Source organism: Empidonax traillii, unplaced genomic scaffold (assembly GCF_003031625.1).
Source record: "Empidonax traillii isolate 1590-97213 ecotype Southwest subspecies unplaced genomic scaffold, ASM303162v1 scaffold177:size1754471, whole genome shotgun sequence".
Classification (NCBI taxonomy): domain Eukaryota; kingdom Metazoa; phylum Chordata; class Aves; order Passeriformes; family Tyrannidae; genus Empidonax; species Empidonax traillii.
In genome coordinates, this window is record NW_020955370.1 from 70,019 (window position 1) to 89,012 (window position 18,994).

At 45.4% G+C, this 18,994-nt stretch overlaps 1 protein-coding gene across 1 annotated transcript in view; it reads right to left on the reverse strand.

Annotated features, from left to right (window-relative positions):
- The window catches only part of UBE2O (ubiquitin conjugating enzyme E2 O), a 60,748-nt gene that overhangs the window by 19,848 nt on the left and 21,906 nt on the right, over positions 1 to 18,994 (reverse strand). The window contains exons 2-6 of the mRNA XM_027886049.1: positions 9,430 to 9,489; positions 4,216 to 4,326; positions 3,435 to 3,532; positions 1,876 to 1,939; positions 34 to 177 (exon numbers count right to left, since the gene is read on the reverse strand). Coding sequence (XP_027741850.1) covers positions 34 to 177; positions 1,876 to 1,939; positions 3,435 to 3,532; positions 4,216 to 4,326; positions 9,430 to 9,489 — 477 coding nt within the window. The remainder of the gene's footprint in view (positions 1 to 33; positions 178 to 1,875; positions 1,940 to 3,434; positions 3,533 to 4,215; positions 4,327 to 9,429; positions 9,490 to 18,994) is intronic.

Here is an 18,994-nt window from a genome sequence, read left to right on the forward strand (position 1 = left end):
AAGGTGGACATGTGTCAGGCTGTCGGTCCTTACCTCTTCCACCACCACTCTGAACTTGCTCTTTGTGCTCAGAACAGGCTTCACACCCGACAGCCACTGCACGCTGGAGAAGACTTTGGAAGGCCCGATGAGGACTTGTCCAGGATAAAAGCCGTACGAATCATCAAAGAAGAGACCCTGTGGGGGAAAGGGAGAAGGAAAAAACAGCATAAAGGACTCTAATTTAAGATTCCAGCGTTTCTCTCCTTTGTGATCAGTGAGATTAATCACAAAGGTAAAGTCTGCAAGATGCCCATCTCCTAAAGCTCGTTCTCTCCTGAAGTCAGCCCAGCAGTTCCTATAGCAACTCACTCTGTCACACATCCAAAGGGGACTATGACTTGCTGCAGGAGAAGCAAATGTACTTGTAAGAAACAAAAGATGCATATTTTCACACAAAGGCTCTCAGTAATAAGGTGGCCAAGGTAGGCTGAGTCTGGGCAAGGACATCCATCTCTTTTCCATGCTCTAATTCAAGCATCTACAGCTTTCAGAGCCAGGGGATGTTTGCCTTCACTCCTCTGCTTGTCAAATTAAGTGTGTAAGTATTATTCCTGCCTTAGGTGGATTGGTTAATATGACAAGTCCTTTGAAAACAAAACAGGACAGTAAACACAACAATTGCTTTTCTAGGGCTCCTTCCCACTGCTATTTAGATTCAGAGTGTGGGGGCGGACAGAGCAGTTTATGGTAGATAAAATACTGAGCACAAAACTGTATCAAGTCTTGTAATTTGTCAGAAAGGATAAGAGCAGTGTGACAAGATCTAAGTCAGGAAAGTATCTAACACAAAGCAATTCTGAGCACGGGATCAAGAGTAACACTGGAGACATCCCGTGTTTCAGAGCAAACTACGAGTCCCCAGAGGACTATGCACATTTTGAAGGTAGCCTGACTCGAAACAAGCCATCTCAAAACTGGGTAACCAGAAGCTGAATGTTGCTACAACACCTCTTTAGCAAGCAGAAAACAACCTGAGTAGCAGAGATGAAGGTACTGGAGAATATCGAGCGACAGACCACTCCTTTTCTGTACAGAACGAGAAAAACCACAACAGCACATCCTATTGAACTGATATTCCATTTACTGTTCAAGAAACAGGCATCAGATTTTAGCAGAAGTGCAGTTTTAGATCAAAGGGATCTTTGCTTTGAAGGTTGAGGAGGAAAAGAGCTGATTGCATTGTTAGTTCCTAAGAATTATACACCATTCTCTGTCAACTCCCAACACTGCTCCCAACACAGCCAGGCCCTACTGATGTCCTTTGGAAGAACAAGCAGGCTGTCCTCAGCCTTAGAACGTGAGAGAGGTTAGATCCCATCACACAGCAAACAATGTTTTACCCAAAAGCCAGCAAAACCTTCCCTGCCACGTGATTTGGAAAATGCCAGTATGGTGGCAAGTCTCCATTCAGAGAATGCCAGGGACTACAACAGACCTGGGAACACACCTGTTAAACAAAATGCCTTCTTCCAGAAGAGGAACAGTTTTGAAAGCAGTAAATGGAGTAAGAGCCTTTTGAAGTATGTGCAGATAGAACAAGCAGTGAGTGAACTGCCTTGACAGCAACAACCTGACAGCATGTTATACAAGTTGGTTACAAAGAAAGCAGTAGGATATGTTAACTGTAATATCCCCTCAAAACCTGCTCATTACTAACATTACCTTTAAACTATAACCTGTTACTTCAAGTGAAGATCGAGTGAAGCTTTTTTCAGCTGTTTAATTCTTAGGATTACTAAGTGCCTATGAATTTTGCCTCCTCCCTCCCCCCTGCACAAGAAGTTTAGAAGGCAAAGTTGATCAAGAAGACTCTGAGGAGAGCCAGGAGCTCACCGAGTCACTGACGTGGGGACAGACGTCATACAGCTTGGCTCCATCTTCTGTGCTCATGGAACACCTGGGGAGCAGACAAGAGACACACAGTCACATTTCCAGAGCCACCCTCCTCCAAAGCAAACAGCACCCAAGGATCTGCCACTGCCTGAGCAAGTCTGCCCATACACCCAGTGGTGTATCACTAAGCTTTCACAGTCCAGAGCGAAAATTGGTTATAGACAAACTATAAAAACACTGAAGGTACTTAAAGGTACCATTAGGCATGTAAAAAACCCCAAACTAATGACAGGCAGGATGCTGGCAAGATCTGTCTGCTGCAAATCTGTTAGTCACACCACGCTGGAACCTAAAGGCAATTTGGGTATCCTTGCTTCAGTAACAGCTTCATTTCCAGAGGGAGTTCTGGTGGGATTTCAAATGATTCATTAGGAAGAGATTTTGCGAACAGTTACCTCATTTTACACAGCTATGCAGGAGCTGGTAACAGGTTCCAAGCAAGGTTTTAAACTGCACCAATAACTGCAGGCATTACAGAGAGAGAGATGTGTGGCTGTTTTTCACTCCCAGTTTAACACACGTGTAAGAGCCTTCCAGCCTGGGTTAACTGAGCACTAAAACAATCAAACTCACAGATGCATCCACCAATCATCTGCTACAGCTCTTGCATTACTCACTTCTCTTAGAGCTGGCTGCAGGACTGTGGATTTGATTGCTGTTTTTTAAACATCAATGTCAACACTCAATTTACAAGACAGATGGGTTATTCCCCAGCTGCCAGGCCCATACGCCTCTTGGCCCTCCCACTGGGTCCTTCTTTCCCTTGCATCAATAAAAAAGTTTGTTGGACAACACAGGCCTCACTAACAGAGTAAATGTAGTGAATTCCTAAGGGTTAGCACACAAGGAACTGTCCAACATGCACAAGGAACAGAATTTGGATCCTGCTGCTGGTCATGCAGAAATAAGTTCACTGGATATTTCTTTCAACATCTCTAGTTGAACCTCTCTCTAGAGATATGAATTTGGATTATGTCTTTATTGAAAAAAAATTCCTAATACTGTTGCAAATAACAGTGAAAAAGCAAAGCTGTTCAAGCTTGGGCTGGTTTTTCATCTTTGATTAAAAACCACCAGCCTGCAAGTTTCCACACTTTCACAGATCCTTTTTTAAGGTAAGAATTCTCTCTGCATCTCACTGAAATTATGCTCTCCTACCGAGAGAAGGACTGGAATAACCATTCATCTTAAATGACTATTTTTGCAGAGGAAAAGCCCAGTTTAAGAACCAATGTGGTTTTAGTTCTGGAGCACTGATCTGCTGGGATTGAACAAAATCGTTCAATCAAAACCTTTCAGAGAACAGAGTTTATGGAGGGTGACCAACGAATCTCGATGTTTTCAAAGAAAGATGTATTCTGTTACTCTACTTCCAAAGATTACGCAAACAGGTAAGTTATCAGCATGTGAATAAAGCCCAAGCTACTCCTAGGCTTCATAAAACAGATCAGGGTTGTGAAAGCCAGGGGGACAGTCTTCCACAGAAGTGAGAGAAGTACCTGGCTCCATTGGACAGCTTGAGGATGACCTGGTTCTTCAAATCATAGACCTTGCCCAGCCAGCAGTCATAGGCTATGTAGTCCCCATACATGAAAGGCTGGGATGAAAACAGGAAACAAAATCCTATAAATATCAACCCTTGTACTTGGAGCTAATTTTTATCACTGTGACTAATTTTCCATCCCAGAGGAGCTCATATCCCACTGTCTTCCCCACAGGCTGTGAATTGAGAAGGGTTGTGACACTCCTGCTCTTCACTCCCAAATTACCTTTATCTCAGAGGAAAAAGAATGATGAATTCCTACCCCACCTGGTCTCTGGAAATCACCTACCCACGCAGGAGAGAACCAGACATGTCTGAGCCTGTTCCAGCTGAACAGAAAGACACTGGACTCATCTCAGCATTTTTACAGCCCGTTTAAGCAGTAAAGATGCTGCAGCTCAGCAGCTCTGGACCACTGCCAGTGGGTGCCCCAGTCAAGTTGCCACACCAGCCCATCTCAGCACAGGAGTTCTCACACAATTTAATGCCAGTCTAGCCATTCAACACAATTTGGTCTCAGCAATGTGATCAGAAACACAGAACAGATGGGGAGATGAGGAGATGCTGCACCATCTTCTTCCAGGGAGAATGCTTGCAGTAAATTTAAAATAAAACCAAACTGCAGATGCATCTTGCACGATATGGATGCTTTGCCTTCAAGAATGACTTCAAGTACAGCAGCATCCCTCCAAATCACCCAGACCTGGCTCCCACTTGTACTCTGGCTGTGTTCTCACCCAGATATGTTGCAGGTCTTTGCTGTTGACAGGGTAAAGGATGCAGTTGGTTCCTACCAGCTTCACAGCACACTCTATGTTGACATCAATTACAGTTCCACACTGACTGTCCTGAAAACACAAAAGAGAAAAAGGGTTTATCATCAAAGGGAGGTCCTACATACACAGGTATGTGTACAAGTCATAAATGCAGAGAGACAAGTAAATTTGAAGGCTAAAACCTCTCTTTACCCTTCAGGCCCCTGTTCTGAAGGGGCATTTCACATGACACTGAGACAGCTCTGAAGGTGAGTTCACTATTACAGACCTGAAGTGTTTTATTCCCAGTTAGAATCTGCAATGGCTGCCAAAGCAGGAGCACAGACACTCCTGTCCCTGGTCAAATAAGACCACACTATGTCAGGTGACGAGTATTTACTGCCTTTAAAATCTGCCTGGTTCCTTGGTCTGTTCAACTGAGTGGATTTCTGCAGCTCCACAGGATCTGCCCTGCATCAGCAAAGGCAATGGTAGATCAGGAACAAAAAAGAAATTCTTGAAAGCTGTTGTGACTTTATCTCACATAATTCTGCAGGAGGTTAGAAATGGTCTTCATTTTCTGCCATACTGAAAAAAAATACAAATCTGGCACCTTCAGTGAGATTTCAAGTTTTCCAGACAGATCATTTAGAGTTGGTTAATTAAGATATTTTATTATTTCATTATCTCCCTCACTTTTTAACAAAGTTTTTATCTTTTTTGTCCTCAGGAAAATAATGCATGCTGTCAGGAGCCTCCTGGGGATAGGCTGGCAGGGAGCACACAATGTGAACATTGCTCACATATGGTGGGGGCCTGCAAGGAAGGGCTGTTAACCCAAACACTCACACACAGCAGCTGCCCCGGCCTCCTGACAGCTGGGACAATCGATATTCTTATTTATTAAAGACCACAAGTCCATTATAAAAGCTGACTGAGGGCCAGAATGACAAATGCCCTGAGATCAGCAACTTCTGAAGCCGTCCTTATCCCAAACATCAAGGTCTCTGCTCCAGCAGGACTTGGGCACAACACCCAAAGGGCTTATACCCTGTGAGAAGTGGATTTGTTTGCTCAGCCCATTATAAACATGCTGCTCTTTGTACCACATGAAATGTTTACTCAAGGTTTTCACTCAGAGCCCTGGGCAGCCCTTGGGGGAGTTGAGGAGTTTGCTGGTGCTCAACTCATTCAGTCTCATCTTGAGGACTGGTAGAGCAAAGACATCCCATGGCCCAGGATAATTCCTGGATAGACTGCTCAGCCCTTTTGGCTGGTTTGCTTCTCACCTGCCTGCTGTGAGTCCTCTCCTCACATCACACCAGCCCTGTGCTCCACAGCCTCCTGCTCCTGAGGCAGCAGCGATGAGGAGAGTGGGAACTGCCCCACACAGAGTCCATCCAGAGCTGTGCCAGCACAGCCAGGAGGGCTGGGAGAGCCAGCCTGGCAGATCCCAAAGCAGTAGGGGCTCACTCCCTCCAGCTGCTCTACATTTCTTTCCAGAAAGGTTGGGAAGTGAAGGGGAGCCTTTCTCAGCTACAGCTTCATGGTGACAGGCCATAGCTAAGGTGGCCTCCTGCCACCACAGGCTGCCAGGGAAGGGCCCTGCAGAGCTGTACCATAGCTTTCACCTGGAAAGGGTTGGCCAGAACTACCTCAGATTCACAAGCGCTGCTGCCAGCACGATTTGAGCTGTAGGATGAGTGAGGCCTGCTCAGAAGTGGCACCTGCTCAACAAACCCACAGCTTCTGCAGGCTACAGAACAGCCACCCGCCCTGCCTTTCCTCCAGATTAAGCTAAATTAAGTATGCCCAGTCCACTCTCCACTGGTGCTTTTACAGTTCAGGCCCTGTGTTTTAGACTGCTTAGTAGTCAGAACTAAAAAAATTCTCAAGAAACATTTTTTTTTTTGCCCTAACACTGCACATTTCAGAATTATTTTTTCCTTTATCAGCAGCCAACATGACAGCAGCTCTGAGACATGCTACAATCCAACACCTGTGCTGTTTGTGGATCATCTCTCTCAGCGTAAACTCCCTCTTTTATAGCTGGTGAGAGAATAACATGCAATAAAACCAGGACTGATGTACACCAACACCCTCTGCCCATTCTCTAAGTTTCCCCATGGAGAAGGCACCTGTACAACCCTACAGTTGGTCTCCCACCTAACACAGTTGGGTGTTATTAATCAGGGGCAACAGTACCAGGTTTAGCTCAGCTTGCTTCTCCTTCTAGTTGTAAAATGCTTGAGCAAGGGTAGAGCCCTGTCCATGGTTAAGAAAGCAAGAGATCAATGTGTGAGCAGCCCCTGGAGCTACAGGGCTGTTGAGTCACAGCTCTCCTCCCTCACCTGCCACTGAATCTGCCTTTATTGTGAGTTTATTTATTTCACTGTCACATGAAACCTTAGCCTGTGACAGGGGAGGCAGATTTGCAGGCTGAGGGGTTCTGCTGAATCACTCTGGGATTATAGCAGTGCTCAGCAATGCAGTCCCAGAGAGAGACGCCACCAACTCATCTCATCCTCTGGTCTGCAGCCGGGGCACAGCTCTGCACCAGCCTGCTCAAATACACCCCCCTTTCACTGGAGGATCCCATCAGAGGAGGGGCCAAACGAAACGAGCTGACATTCCACAGTTCTGTAACAAAAATCAATTTCTATCAACCCCGAGAGCAGAACTGGAAAAGGGAGGTGACTGAACTGCATTAGGAGAGCTGATGGGTTCAAGCCTCACTCACTCCAGAATGAAGAGCAGTCCCTAGACCTTCTCCGTGCTTCTCCTGGTACCCTGACAGCATGTACCACACTGGAGACACTGAGTATTTAAGCAGTGAATGGATTCCTTCGCCATCAGAGACAAGGCCTTAAGGCAGACTAGCAGAATCCCATCTAAGAGCTGCACCTCCGCAAGCACAGGCTTCAGTCCCACATCTTCTACCTCCCATCCTTGCACTCTTTCCCTCAGTACTCTCCTTTCTAATAAGAGGATCATCACTCCACCTGTATTCCTTCATTTAAAAAGGACAGCATAGCCCAGCACCCTTTGAGGCAACAAAATCCAGGTGTCTGACAGATTACAGACCTACTTCTAATCTTCCCCCCAAATTAGCTCTCACCTGGAAAAATGAACATCACCACTTTTACTGCTTCTCATTCAGCTGGATTAGACTTAGAGGCCCAAGTGCATTCAGTGAAAATGATGTCATTTTATGCATTTCCCCCTGAAGCAGTCTTTCCCCACACTCAGTGCTCGATGAGAAGCACATGAATTTGAGTCAGCTCTCCTCTCTTGAGGAACAGAGGATTTCGAGTCCTTCCCGCTCAAGGTTAAAAACGAGCCCTAAGAGAGTGTGTTGAATACAGAATAAGTTCCACATTGTGCATTTGCCAGGCCAACTGGTGCAGGGCAACCATCCCACATCCTGAATTTGGCAGGCTGACACTCGCAGGTTTTCTATTTTAAACGCTCCTGTAATTTTTGGAATATATCTGGTTAGCAAGTAAAGGTTTTCTTTGGGATAAAAGGGGTTTACTGTTTAATTTACCACTGTCATTTAAAACATTTGAGGAGAAGATGAAATATAAGGCATCTTCAGACTTGTTATGCTTTTTAATAGAGGGAAGAAGCTGAGTTATAGTCTCACCATTCCGTCAATTAAAACAATGAAGTTATAGGCCACTGGTACAAATGGTCAAGCAAATGCCATTATTTAAACATGCAAACAGACAATAAAAGAGTGTGCAAGACACCTGCTGGGTACATATCTACCAAAGCACATGCAGCACGCCAGGGGAACCAATTTCTGCTCAAATGAGTATGGAAATTGCAAACAAAAGCAGCACATCCATGTTTGCCAAGAGGAGAACAACCTGCTGTCCTGAAAGCTTAAAATGACTTTAAGAAGCACTGGAGAACAAACAGTTGAGAGACAGGACTCGAAGCATCCCTCTGAGCAAGAAGAATATACTGTAGGCTCCAGCTGTGCCAGGTACAACAGTGTGAACAGCTGATATTTCCATTTTCTACATGTTCATTGTTTTGGATTGAAAAGCTGAAGTTTTAGTAAGGTATGTTGACTCCAAATTTCCATTTCAAACAACTATTAGGTTTCCTAAGGAAATATTTTCTTTCAGAAAGTTCCAAATTACCCTTCAAGTTCTTCGTTCCCTTTTTTTTTTTTCCCCTCTCTGAAATATTCTGTGAAAAAGGGGTGGGGTCTTTTTATTAATCGAGGAAAAAAGGCTTTCATAAAGAAAAAAACCAAGCCACCCAAGTCGAGAGAAGGGCCTTCCCCATCCCTGCACCAGGCTGCACACCATGTGGTGCCACAGCAGCAGTCAGTGGCCAGCTGCCTCCATCACAGCCTCGGTAGCCACAGTGCTGGAAGCAAGTCAAGAGAAAAGAGGCAAGCACATGGCAGCCCATATGGCTCGGGGTTAGAGGTTAGTTGGGAGCCACAGCAAGAAACTGCCAACCCAGCTCAGCCCCCAAAGATAGCACATCCCATCTGATAATCAATACTCCTCCTCAGTATTTCCTACACAAACCCCAAATCCACACATCTCTGATAAGCACAACTGCTGTACAACTAGAACAGAGTGACTGGGACATAGAATAATATCTATAAAGAGGAAAGGGAATGATTGTCAGCTGCTGATTAAGAACCAGCTTGCTTTCTGTCATCCTAGCTGTGTTGGATGCTCCCAGCAGTGCTGGGATTTGCTGTATTTCTGGGAGAAACTGGACAAGATGCTGCTCACTGTAAATTGAGAGGTTTCTCTGATGATATTCCCTCCAAATTCTCTATCAGAGCACACCAAAAGGCAAAGGCAAGCAGTGGTACTGGGATTTGCCTCCACTCCAGCCTGCCCGTTAGTCTGGGAGAGCAGGTCCACAGACCCCACATCTCAGAGTGAACTAATTTAAAACTTTAGGGATGGCAGGATAATCAGGCTTCTTGTCTCATTCCCTGACCATTACCAGGCTTGCTTGCCCAGGAAACCTTTGCAGCAGCAGAGAGGCAGCCTTAGCAGCATTTCATTTTCCCTGGATGCAGCTAGGTCTATCCAACACTCTAAAAATAGAACATGCTCAAAGCATTACTGTTCAGCTCCATTCAGGCAATTTGGCAAGTCCTAGAAATCCATGCAACACTATCACAGTGGAAAAGGGGCAAAGGAAAAAAGCACTTACGCTGGAGCTCATGTGTCTGACCACATCTCGAGGGACCACAGAGCGATCTTCAAGCTTCAGCTAAAGGGAGAGAGAGAGAGACTGACTTTAGTGACCCCAGATGATTCTTAGTCAGAAATAACACAATATACAAATAACGTGACAAATACAAATGCACACTATCCCAATGCTCCAGACCAAGGAGGTTTTCAGCAGAGGAGGCCAAGGCACTTCCATACACAGAGTTAACTCCCTTGGTGCATTCACAAAATCCAGCTGATAGATCTGAAATTCAGCAACCAGGTGATCCATCCACGACTGTGCTCTAAGTCAGCAGATACCTAAAAAGGGTGCAGACACTGACTCATTCTTCACCTCAAGTCTCCCTCTCCCCTCTTCCTCCCTCTGCACCACGCATTATTTCCTACTCACATCCAGTCTGTGTACTAGAGAACACAGAAGACACATGAAGCAGCACATCACACACACCACAGTTCTGCCTCACCCCACACGCTTCTCACCCAAGATACCCCCAAATATCTGTGGAAATCCTGTCTGGCCTGGAACATTTTAAGCAAGGTAAGGTACTGTACAGTGAGAAGTCTTAGCTGGCAGGGGAACAGGTGACAAATTTACTGCAGCAAGCACTTGCCTTGAAAAAAATAAGGAAAAGAAATGGCTGCTGCTGCACTTAAAAGCTCTCGGGTCCGTGCAGGTAACACAAAACATCAATAAGAGCACAGATAAAGTCAAAGCACTGCTCATTCCAGCTCCTGCTAAAGCACTTGCTGGCAAAGAGCTCATGCTGGCAATAAAAGATGTGGCTGGACCATCCTTATATACTCTTCATCAGCTCACGCAGAGCTGTGGGCACCAGGAGTCGTTACTGGAAAGGGAAGTATCACTTGATGAATCTCCAGTGATTAAGCAAGTGATGTCCTTCCAAAAGTGGCCCTTCATCCAGCTATTTCAGCTATCTCAATGAGTACTTGAAAGCTATTTCATTACTGTTTTCAACAAGCTCAAAACTACAAACTGCAGTTGCAGTCCAACACACTGCAAGAGGTATAACCTCCTCAGGGCACTAACAGGGAGGTCACAAGACTGAACTCCAATTTCAGGCTTTCTCAGTCTCCCAGCTAAAATTTCCTTCTGCTGAACGGGGAGAAATCTCACCTGCATTTCAGTGGTCCAGATGGCATTTGCACTGGTACCTCACTCTGAGCGAGCCCTGCAAACACACTGATTACACACCACGTGCTTTGGGAAGCACCATGAGAACTCAGCACCAGGGACACAGCCCCTTTCACATCTCACCTTCAGAGCCCACCTCGTCACTACTGCTGCTTTTGTGGCCTTCCCTTGCTCATCCCCAGCCCTAAATCCACTGTGCTTTGTCAGCATTTCATCCTACCCCACTGCCTGGCCTACAGCCTGCTTTACTAAATTAGGCACAAATCTATAACCCAAGGACAGGATCCGGAATCCAACCAAAGTACCTGAGTATTTATCATCTTCTTGATTGTGTGTTTCAGTTAAGAGGGGAAGAGAGCCAGCCAGGCTTTTAGACCCAACTTCTGGAGTCAGAACCACACTGGAGTGGGAAACCTGAAGCCCACAGCCCATTTCCAGACTGCTGAAGTGATTTCATTGCCTCCCTCATCCCACGGGGTACACAGACAGACATCAATTTTTGTACAGCTTTCTAAAATTATTTATTAAAGTAAATACTCCACAGGCAGCCTCTTAACATCCAGAATCAGGATTATATTCACATTCCAGTAAGTATTCAAGCATAAGCAGCAGTTTGGGTGCTGTAACAGAAGTTCTCTCACTGCAGAGCTCCAAATGTATGATGATACTTTCATTTCGACACGTGTTGGGGCTTAAATTGATGCATTATGTTTCAACATATCACTGAGCCACAGTGCTCCATTCCCTATGATACAGCATCTGAAGAACTCAGACTAATCAAGATGATCTGATGCTACCCAGCAGCAGCAATATCTGTGTTTTAGTCAACACTGGTAAATCAGAAGCTGTAAATGAGTAGCATTCCCATTTTGCAATCCTTCTTCCAGAATATAATCACAGAAATACTTCCCAAAGCAAGGCATAAACCCTCCTCTGTATAGACTATATTTAACCTATTTTCAGGTCTCTCTAAAGGCAGCACAACTATTTTCAGCTTCATGTGCCAGACCCACCTGCCTCAGTCACTAAGATAAGCAAGCCAAGGAGTAGGCAGAATGCCAGCATAAACAATAAATACTGTCTGTCACTGAACAAAGATTGTCAAAACCCCCAAGAAACCCGACTAGAGGAAGCTGGAATGAACAACAGTTCAGTCATTACTCCTCTACTATGTTACACCCAGAGCAATTCAATCACTGATGGAGAGAGAACTCCCTCCCTCAGCAGTGAGGTAACTGTTAGAAAAGCACTTTTAAAACAAGTCCTCACAGCTCAGTTGCTGTTTTTACCTCTGTGGAAGTCAGGACTAACACAACTGGTTTTATGCTCCACATGTGCTGCAGGAACAGCCCAAAAACTGAGAAACACAAGTTTCCCAGAGATGCCTTCATGAGTCCTACACTCCTGTATGCCAAGCTGGATTCAGTACCCTCCTCAAATGCAGGATGTGTTTTGTGATGCCTTTTAAAAATAATTAGTTCACTATTATGTATGTTAAATAAGATAAACCAAAGACATTCATTACTGCACACACATTTCACCCACTCAACCTGGGGTCAGTTCTGGTCCTTAGTGCCTCAGCTGCAGAAAGAGGCAGCAGAATAGCTCTGGTCCCTGATTATTTCCTTCCTAATTCAGATGTTCTCTTGGTGCTCAGCACTGAATCAGTGCCTGAGCTCCACAGCAAATCTACTCATCAAAAGCTGCAATCTGGAAAACATCTGATACTTCACCAGGGTTGATGACGCTCTCAAACCACACACAGCAGGAGAGGTACACAAATTCTGATTTTTTTTTTTTTTGCACAGAGAACAAACACCAACAGGAGCATGTGCCCTTCTGAGCTGAGTCATCTCACCTCAAATTAATAAGGGAGCCATCACGGCTCGCACCTGGAACTGGGCAGACTGGGAGAGGACAGACATTTCTGCTGAGCATTAACTCAGCAAGTCTTGGGAACTTTCTGCTTCAAACCATTTGCCTAATTTCTTATCACCAACTGGTCATCTGAAGCCAAATCTTTGTGGGTTGGGTTTTTTGTTTCTTTAAATTAACAGCAGAGGTTGGGAGGTGTGTCTGTGACAGAAAACTGGATCTTTGCTTTAACAAACAATTCGGCAGTGAGGTGTAAACATCCCTGGGCAGGGGTGGACTAAACTCCCCCTGCTCCAAATGGCCCAAGAACAGAAGCCGGGGACAAGTTTAAACACAGAAGGGAACCCGAATGCATCGACACACTGCTGGTTGTTCAGTCTCAAATATGCCAGGACACACTTTGTGCACAGGTTCCCTCACCTGCCTTCAGAGGAGGTGACTAATCTGCGTTGCAGGTTCAACCCACACCAGGAAAGATAGGAGATTTTGGCACTGGGACTCATCACCACCTGATGAACTTCAGATCACAGTTCCTTATCTTCAGCTCCCAGCTACACATGGGATTTGGGAACACAGCTTTCACCTGCACCAGCCATGGTTTTACAGCTGCATTTCTGCTCAGCTGCCCACCAACAGAGTCCACCTTGGCTCTGGAACAGGACACCTGATCCAGCATCGAACTTGCCAATGGCAACTCAAATTGTTAAAGTTCATGTTGGGTCAGTGCTGTCTCAGATGTCTGGGGCACAAGTGCTATGAGGAGCAGCTGAGGGAGCTGGGGAGGTTCAGGAGGGACCTTATCCCTCTCAGCTATCTGAAAGGAGTTTGTAACAAGTGGGGGTCACTCTCTTCTCCCAAACAACAACTGGTAGGACAAGAGGAAATGGCCTCACAAAGTGCCAGAGGGTTAGATTAGGTATTAGGAAAAGATTCTTCACCAGAAGGGCTGTTAAGCACTGGAACAGGCTGCCTGGAGCAGTGGTGGAGTCACCACCCCTGGAGGGAGTTAAAAGGTGTGCAGATGTGGCACTTGACTTTGAACTGCACAGAGCTGACACCACTAAACCTGACAGCAACTGGGTCCTTCTCTGCAATGGTGAAGCAGTGACTTGGAAAACTACACCAGAGAGCAGTGGTCTGTGACTGGGATCTCTGCAGGGCTCTTCCTGGGGGTTAAGGGAAACTTCCTCACTCCCTGGCCACCACCAGCTCCATTCCCAGGCACTAAGAGAAAAGCAAGCAGCTCCACAGCAGCTGTGGGACAGATGCTCTTGGAAGTGGACAGGAGGGAGCACAGCTGGCAGCAGCCAACCCAACCCAGCATCCCCCAATTATTACTATTATTATTATTCTAATTCTAAGGTCTGATTACACTCCCAAATTTACTTCAGAGTAGTGTAAAAGAGTTTTTTTTTTACTAAAAGAGCAGTGTAGCGATCAACACAAGCTGTTTTTATTTTAAATCTAAACGCAGTGTCTAAAAAAACAAGTCAGCAGTCCAAATATAGCATGGATACACCGAGTTAGATGACAAAGGTTCACAAATTCAAAGACCCAGAATATCTGAAGCCAAGATATTTTTAATATCATTTCACTATCGACACATTACCAGTGGCATCACATACTACTCTTGGAAAAATATGTTCCACATCCAAAGTTCACTTCCCATGGAAGACTTGTGTTACATTGATCATATTGCATTGCACATTAACAACCCAAAAAGCAGGAGGAGGATAAAAGTAGAGAATCCCATGGGAGCTCAGATTTAATTCACCACTGTGACATTTGAAGTGGCACATGTTGCTTCACTTCTAACAACTGGAAGTTTCCAATCACGCTGAGTTTTTATGGGGAAGAAAGATGGGAGAATGGGACAGAAGAAAGATTATTAGAAACTTAAGACTCCTGAGAACCAAAACTCTACTACTCAGAAGAGCTGAACAATGAGCTGCACAATACAGAGGGTTTTAAAAACAACCCTTGAGGGATGCAGCTGCAAAACTGTGAAAATAAATCTTCTACACCCACTGGCACAGAAGTTCTGCCCGTGACTACTCCTACATGGCAAGCACAAGTAGTCTGTGGTTCCTCCAGACAAAAGTTCAGAATCTGTTTGAGACAGGAGGTTGTAGAGACTCCTTCATTACTTACAGAAGAATTACACACTTCCAGGGCAAGGTCTAGGCTTCTGCCTGCTCAGGTGGTAGATGTCAGAGTGGCACATGGTTTCCACCACCACTATAAAACAGAACCAGTCACTGCTCTGCCACATAACTAACCGAATTATCATCATAGGATGGTCTGGGATGGAAACAACCTTAAGAGGTCATCCAGGCCAACCCCCCTGCCATGGGCAGGGACACCTTCCACTAACCCAGGTTGCTCAAACCCCTGTCTAACCTGGACTTGAACACTTCCAGGGATGGGGCAGCCACAGCATCTTCCCGGCAACCTGCAGATGCATTTAGGGTTTTAGCTATTTTGCTCTCAGATCATTCTGCATTTTCATAATATCATAATGTTGCTTGTCATCTCAGAGCACTCAAAGAACCATGAAGGGAGAAAATTACTTGGAGTTACTCAGAAATTGCATCAGGAGATTGAAAAAAACTGTTCAAAATAACTTGTATCGAACAAATTCTCAAAAACCTCGAGTGATGCAGGAATATGCAGTTCCCATTTGAACTGGTCAAAGGGGGGAAGGACAGTGGGCAGGATCTTTGTTTCCTGTATTCACTGCAAGAGTCCAAAAGCTTGTTCATGAGGCTGCTCTGGGCAGTGCAAAACACCCTTCTGTGAAAGGTCAGGTTGATGATTAACTGCAGGTGCAGGAAGAACTGAACAGAAGTAGGCAGGGGTGGGCTAAAATGCTCCTCCAAACTGAAATGAATGCTTTAAAACACTTCACAGGGGCTAAGATGAAACCAAGACAGCTTTGCATCACAGCAGCACTACCTGCAGGCAGTCACCTGATCACATATTACAATTCTTTTGTTCATGCAACCAGCAGCTCTGAATCTGCCAATCATCCAACATTCAGCACATTCACAGCAGTACAAACCAAGAGTCACCACTAAGCCAAGCACAAGTAGCTTCTGTCACCTGCAAACTGCTGCGGATTGACTGTACAGTTTGGACACAACATTTTTTTCAGAAAAGAAGAAAAAGGTAAGACCTAAAGTAGAATTTCCTAATTAGCTCACAAGGATCTCATTGGTGGTAGGGATGAACAGAGCAGTTTCCAGCCCCAGGCCACCACACACCGCTCTAAAATACACTTCCCTGTCAACAGCTGAATGTCTACAAAGCTCTAAAAACCCTGCATTAAGGGGATGTGATTTTTTATCAAATTACACAGCAATTGTACACAGGACTGACAGAGTTGGGCAGCAACTGTGATCACGTCGAGTCACTGAGGAAACACCAGGCAGGTGAGTGTGTGGAAGGCAGCAGAGAAGCCTCTGCAACACCCACAGGAGACCAGGCAATCTGCAAAACCAGAACCAAATCACCAGCTCCACGTCACTGCTCCCTTTGAATGCTGCTAACACTGAGGGAAGGTTTATAACACAGGCAGCTTCAAAATCCAGCTGTGGCGTTAGTTCTGATCATCTCCCAGCTCTGCAAAGCCTCCCTGGGGACCTGCAGCTCTCTTAAGACAAACTGACAGCTCTGCAATTTGTATTTATGACATATTATGGAGACACAGAAACCTGAAGTTGTGCCACTCAGTTGCCTTCCAACTTCAGGCTGAAGCTTCCTTGAGCCTCCCCTATTTTCACATCTACCTGCAATGGACTCGTAGCTACTTTTGTCTCTGTCCATATTTCTGACTACCCAACCTAATGGGGTTTTTTATTTTTATCTTACACATTATTTCTGGGTAATAAAGTCTTTTTGGTGGCAGTTCAAAACTCCTTCTACAGCACAGTTCTGGTCCTTCAGTCACACTCAAATGATACAGGATCTTGCCCTCCTCCCAACAAATACCACCTTTGAGCCTCCTGGCAGAAAGGCACTGAAAGGCTCTACTTTCCCTTGCCAAGAAGTGGATTTTTAGCTAAAAAGTCTGAACAAATCACTGGATGAAACAAAAGTTCAGTTTAATTATAACACAGGTAAACGCTGTGCTTTGGAGCAGCGGGATCTGGCTTTAACAGAAATCTTTTGCTCAGCCAAAGTAAATTTTTTACTTGGACTTCCCTTGTCCAAGACTGTGAAATATTATTTATTATACTGGCAACAGATCACTTCTGTGGCTCTGCAAATTTACATGACATTTTGGAAAACACTACAAAGATTCCCTGGCCTGGAGAATGCACCACTCTGAGAACAAAGTACAAGGCAGTAATTCAAGGGAAGAAAGATAAGACAACAGGAAGGTGACTGGCTTATTATCTAAAAGAAAAGAAGTATGTTTGGAAGCATTTCCCAGAAGAGGCAGCAGCGTGGCGGGGAAAGAAGAGGATCCTGGAAGTAGAACAAGGTGAGCTGCACAAACAACAGCAACTCTCAGCTGTTCAGCATCCTCAGTATCACATTTCTACCTCGTGTGTAAACGCTGAGCACCACCACACGCTACTAAAGGGAACCCACATGTGAGCCTGGGTTAAATGTCTGAAGGGGTAAAGCAGCAAAGACAATCTGGTGTCTAAAGAAAAGTTACAGAGGAGTCTGACTTTGTCCAACCTTGTCATTAAGTGATGTTTTTTTAAACCAGCTTCCATTCCATATACTCACTCCCTTAAACCAATAACCAGGACTTTCATCTGGGAATGCAACATGAACCCTGTGCCTGCAAAACTTTAGAGGAAATAAAAATGATAAAATAGCAAAATAAAAATAATTCAGAAAGCATGAACATAATGCTTAGCATAAAGATATGAAAGGGTAAAGTTTAAAAGTACGTGGCTATGACAGGAAAATATGGAAAGATCTTGTAGGAGAAGATTTAGTGACTCAGAAGTCACTTAGAGTCCTGTGAGGAATCTTTCAAAGATGTCCCCAGTTACAGGATTTAATCTAAATGGTGGATTTTTAATTCTTAGCAGCAGTTTACAGCAAAAGATATGATCTCCCTTCTCAAGGTTTATAGTTCTTGCCTCGTGTACCCACTCTTCTGGGTACAGCAGCTCTGGGAACGTGAGTTGTTAAATACTAAAGACAAGCTGGCCCTAAAGGATCTTGTCCAGCTGCGATGTCCCAACAGCACGGACTATTCCAGGACACCCCCACTCCCACCCTCTTACAGCAAGATGGCTGATTCACAGCCATCCTGTCCTACTACCTCTGCCCAAGAATTTGAGAAAAGCTTGACCGAGAGCAGTGCTCCAGCACCAGATGGCACTGTTACCTGAGGAAACCCACGGGAGACCGCAGTTACAGGCACGGGAGAAGCTGGTGGGAAGCAGCAAGCAGAAAAATGGACAACACTTGGCCTCTACATCAGCCAGCACTTCTCACAGACAGGTTGCCTCAAGATCTGTCTGTAAAGCTTCACGTGAAGCACAGGTCAGAGCCAGCAATCCCAGAGAAAAACGCTGTGAGGAGCAAAGCAACCCCTGAGCCCAGAGATGCCCAGTTCCAACAGGACCTACGGGAATGGCTGCGGAGACCCTGGTGAACACCTGACCCTCCAGGGAGAAAGCAATGGTTGTGCTGGTTTTTGGCAGGATCTGATAAGGTCCAAGGGAAACACGTTTGACTGCCAGAAGTGACTCCCCTAAGGAAAAACTCACCTGGATGCTGACACCATCCAGTGTGACAGGAAGAGTAGAAGCCCATTTCAGCCACCAGTCTGGATTCCTGGGATTCCCAACAGCCCACTGTTTCAGCTTGCCCATTAATAGCTGTTCCTCCTCGTGTGCAAAAATAGTCTGTCCAGAAGCTCTTTCATTTGCCTGAAGCAAAAGAATTCCTCAAACTGTTGCCTCGGGAGTTAATTACGCAACAGGTTTTCCAGGTTCTTGCTGGACTGTGCTGGGGATGCCATCTGGACAGTACCAGTGCCATAAAAATTAGTCACTCGCCACTCTGAACAGCATTTGGGGCACACTGCCAGGTCTGGAGGGAGGAGTGGGGCTGCTCAGACCTCCATCTGCCTTTCCAGAAGATAAAAAGGATGCTGTGAGGAAATCTGTGTGACTGCTGCTGACCATTTCACTCCTGAAGCACAGTAAGTGCACCTCACCTTTCTACGTCTTTAGGAGCAGTATCCATGAAAAATATTCCTTTGGTCCATTTCTGGAGCGAATCAGGGTGGGCTTTTTTACTGAGCCCAACTGGACTCTGCTGGGTTGGTGGTAACTCCGTGCTGGGGCACCAAACACCCTCCCTCCCCTTGCAATCAGGTCAACAGCGTTCAGGAGGAACTCCTCACTAGCCCACAGCAAAAATCCACCTTGCAAAAACTGCCAGGGAACAACAAGAGGGAGACGTATCAACAGAAAATCACCGTGTCTGCTTTCCAGCTGGTTAGCTCATTTGCTGCTGCTGTGCATACAAACCAGCCATTTAA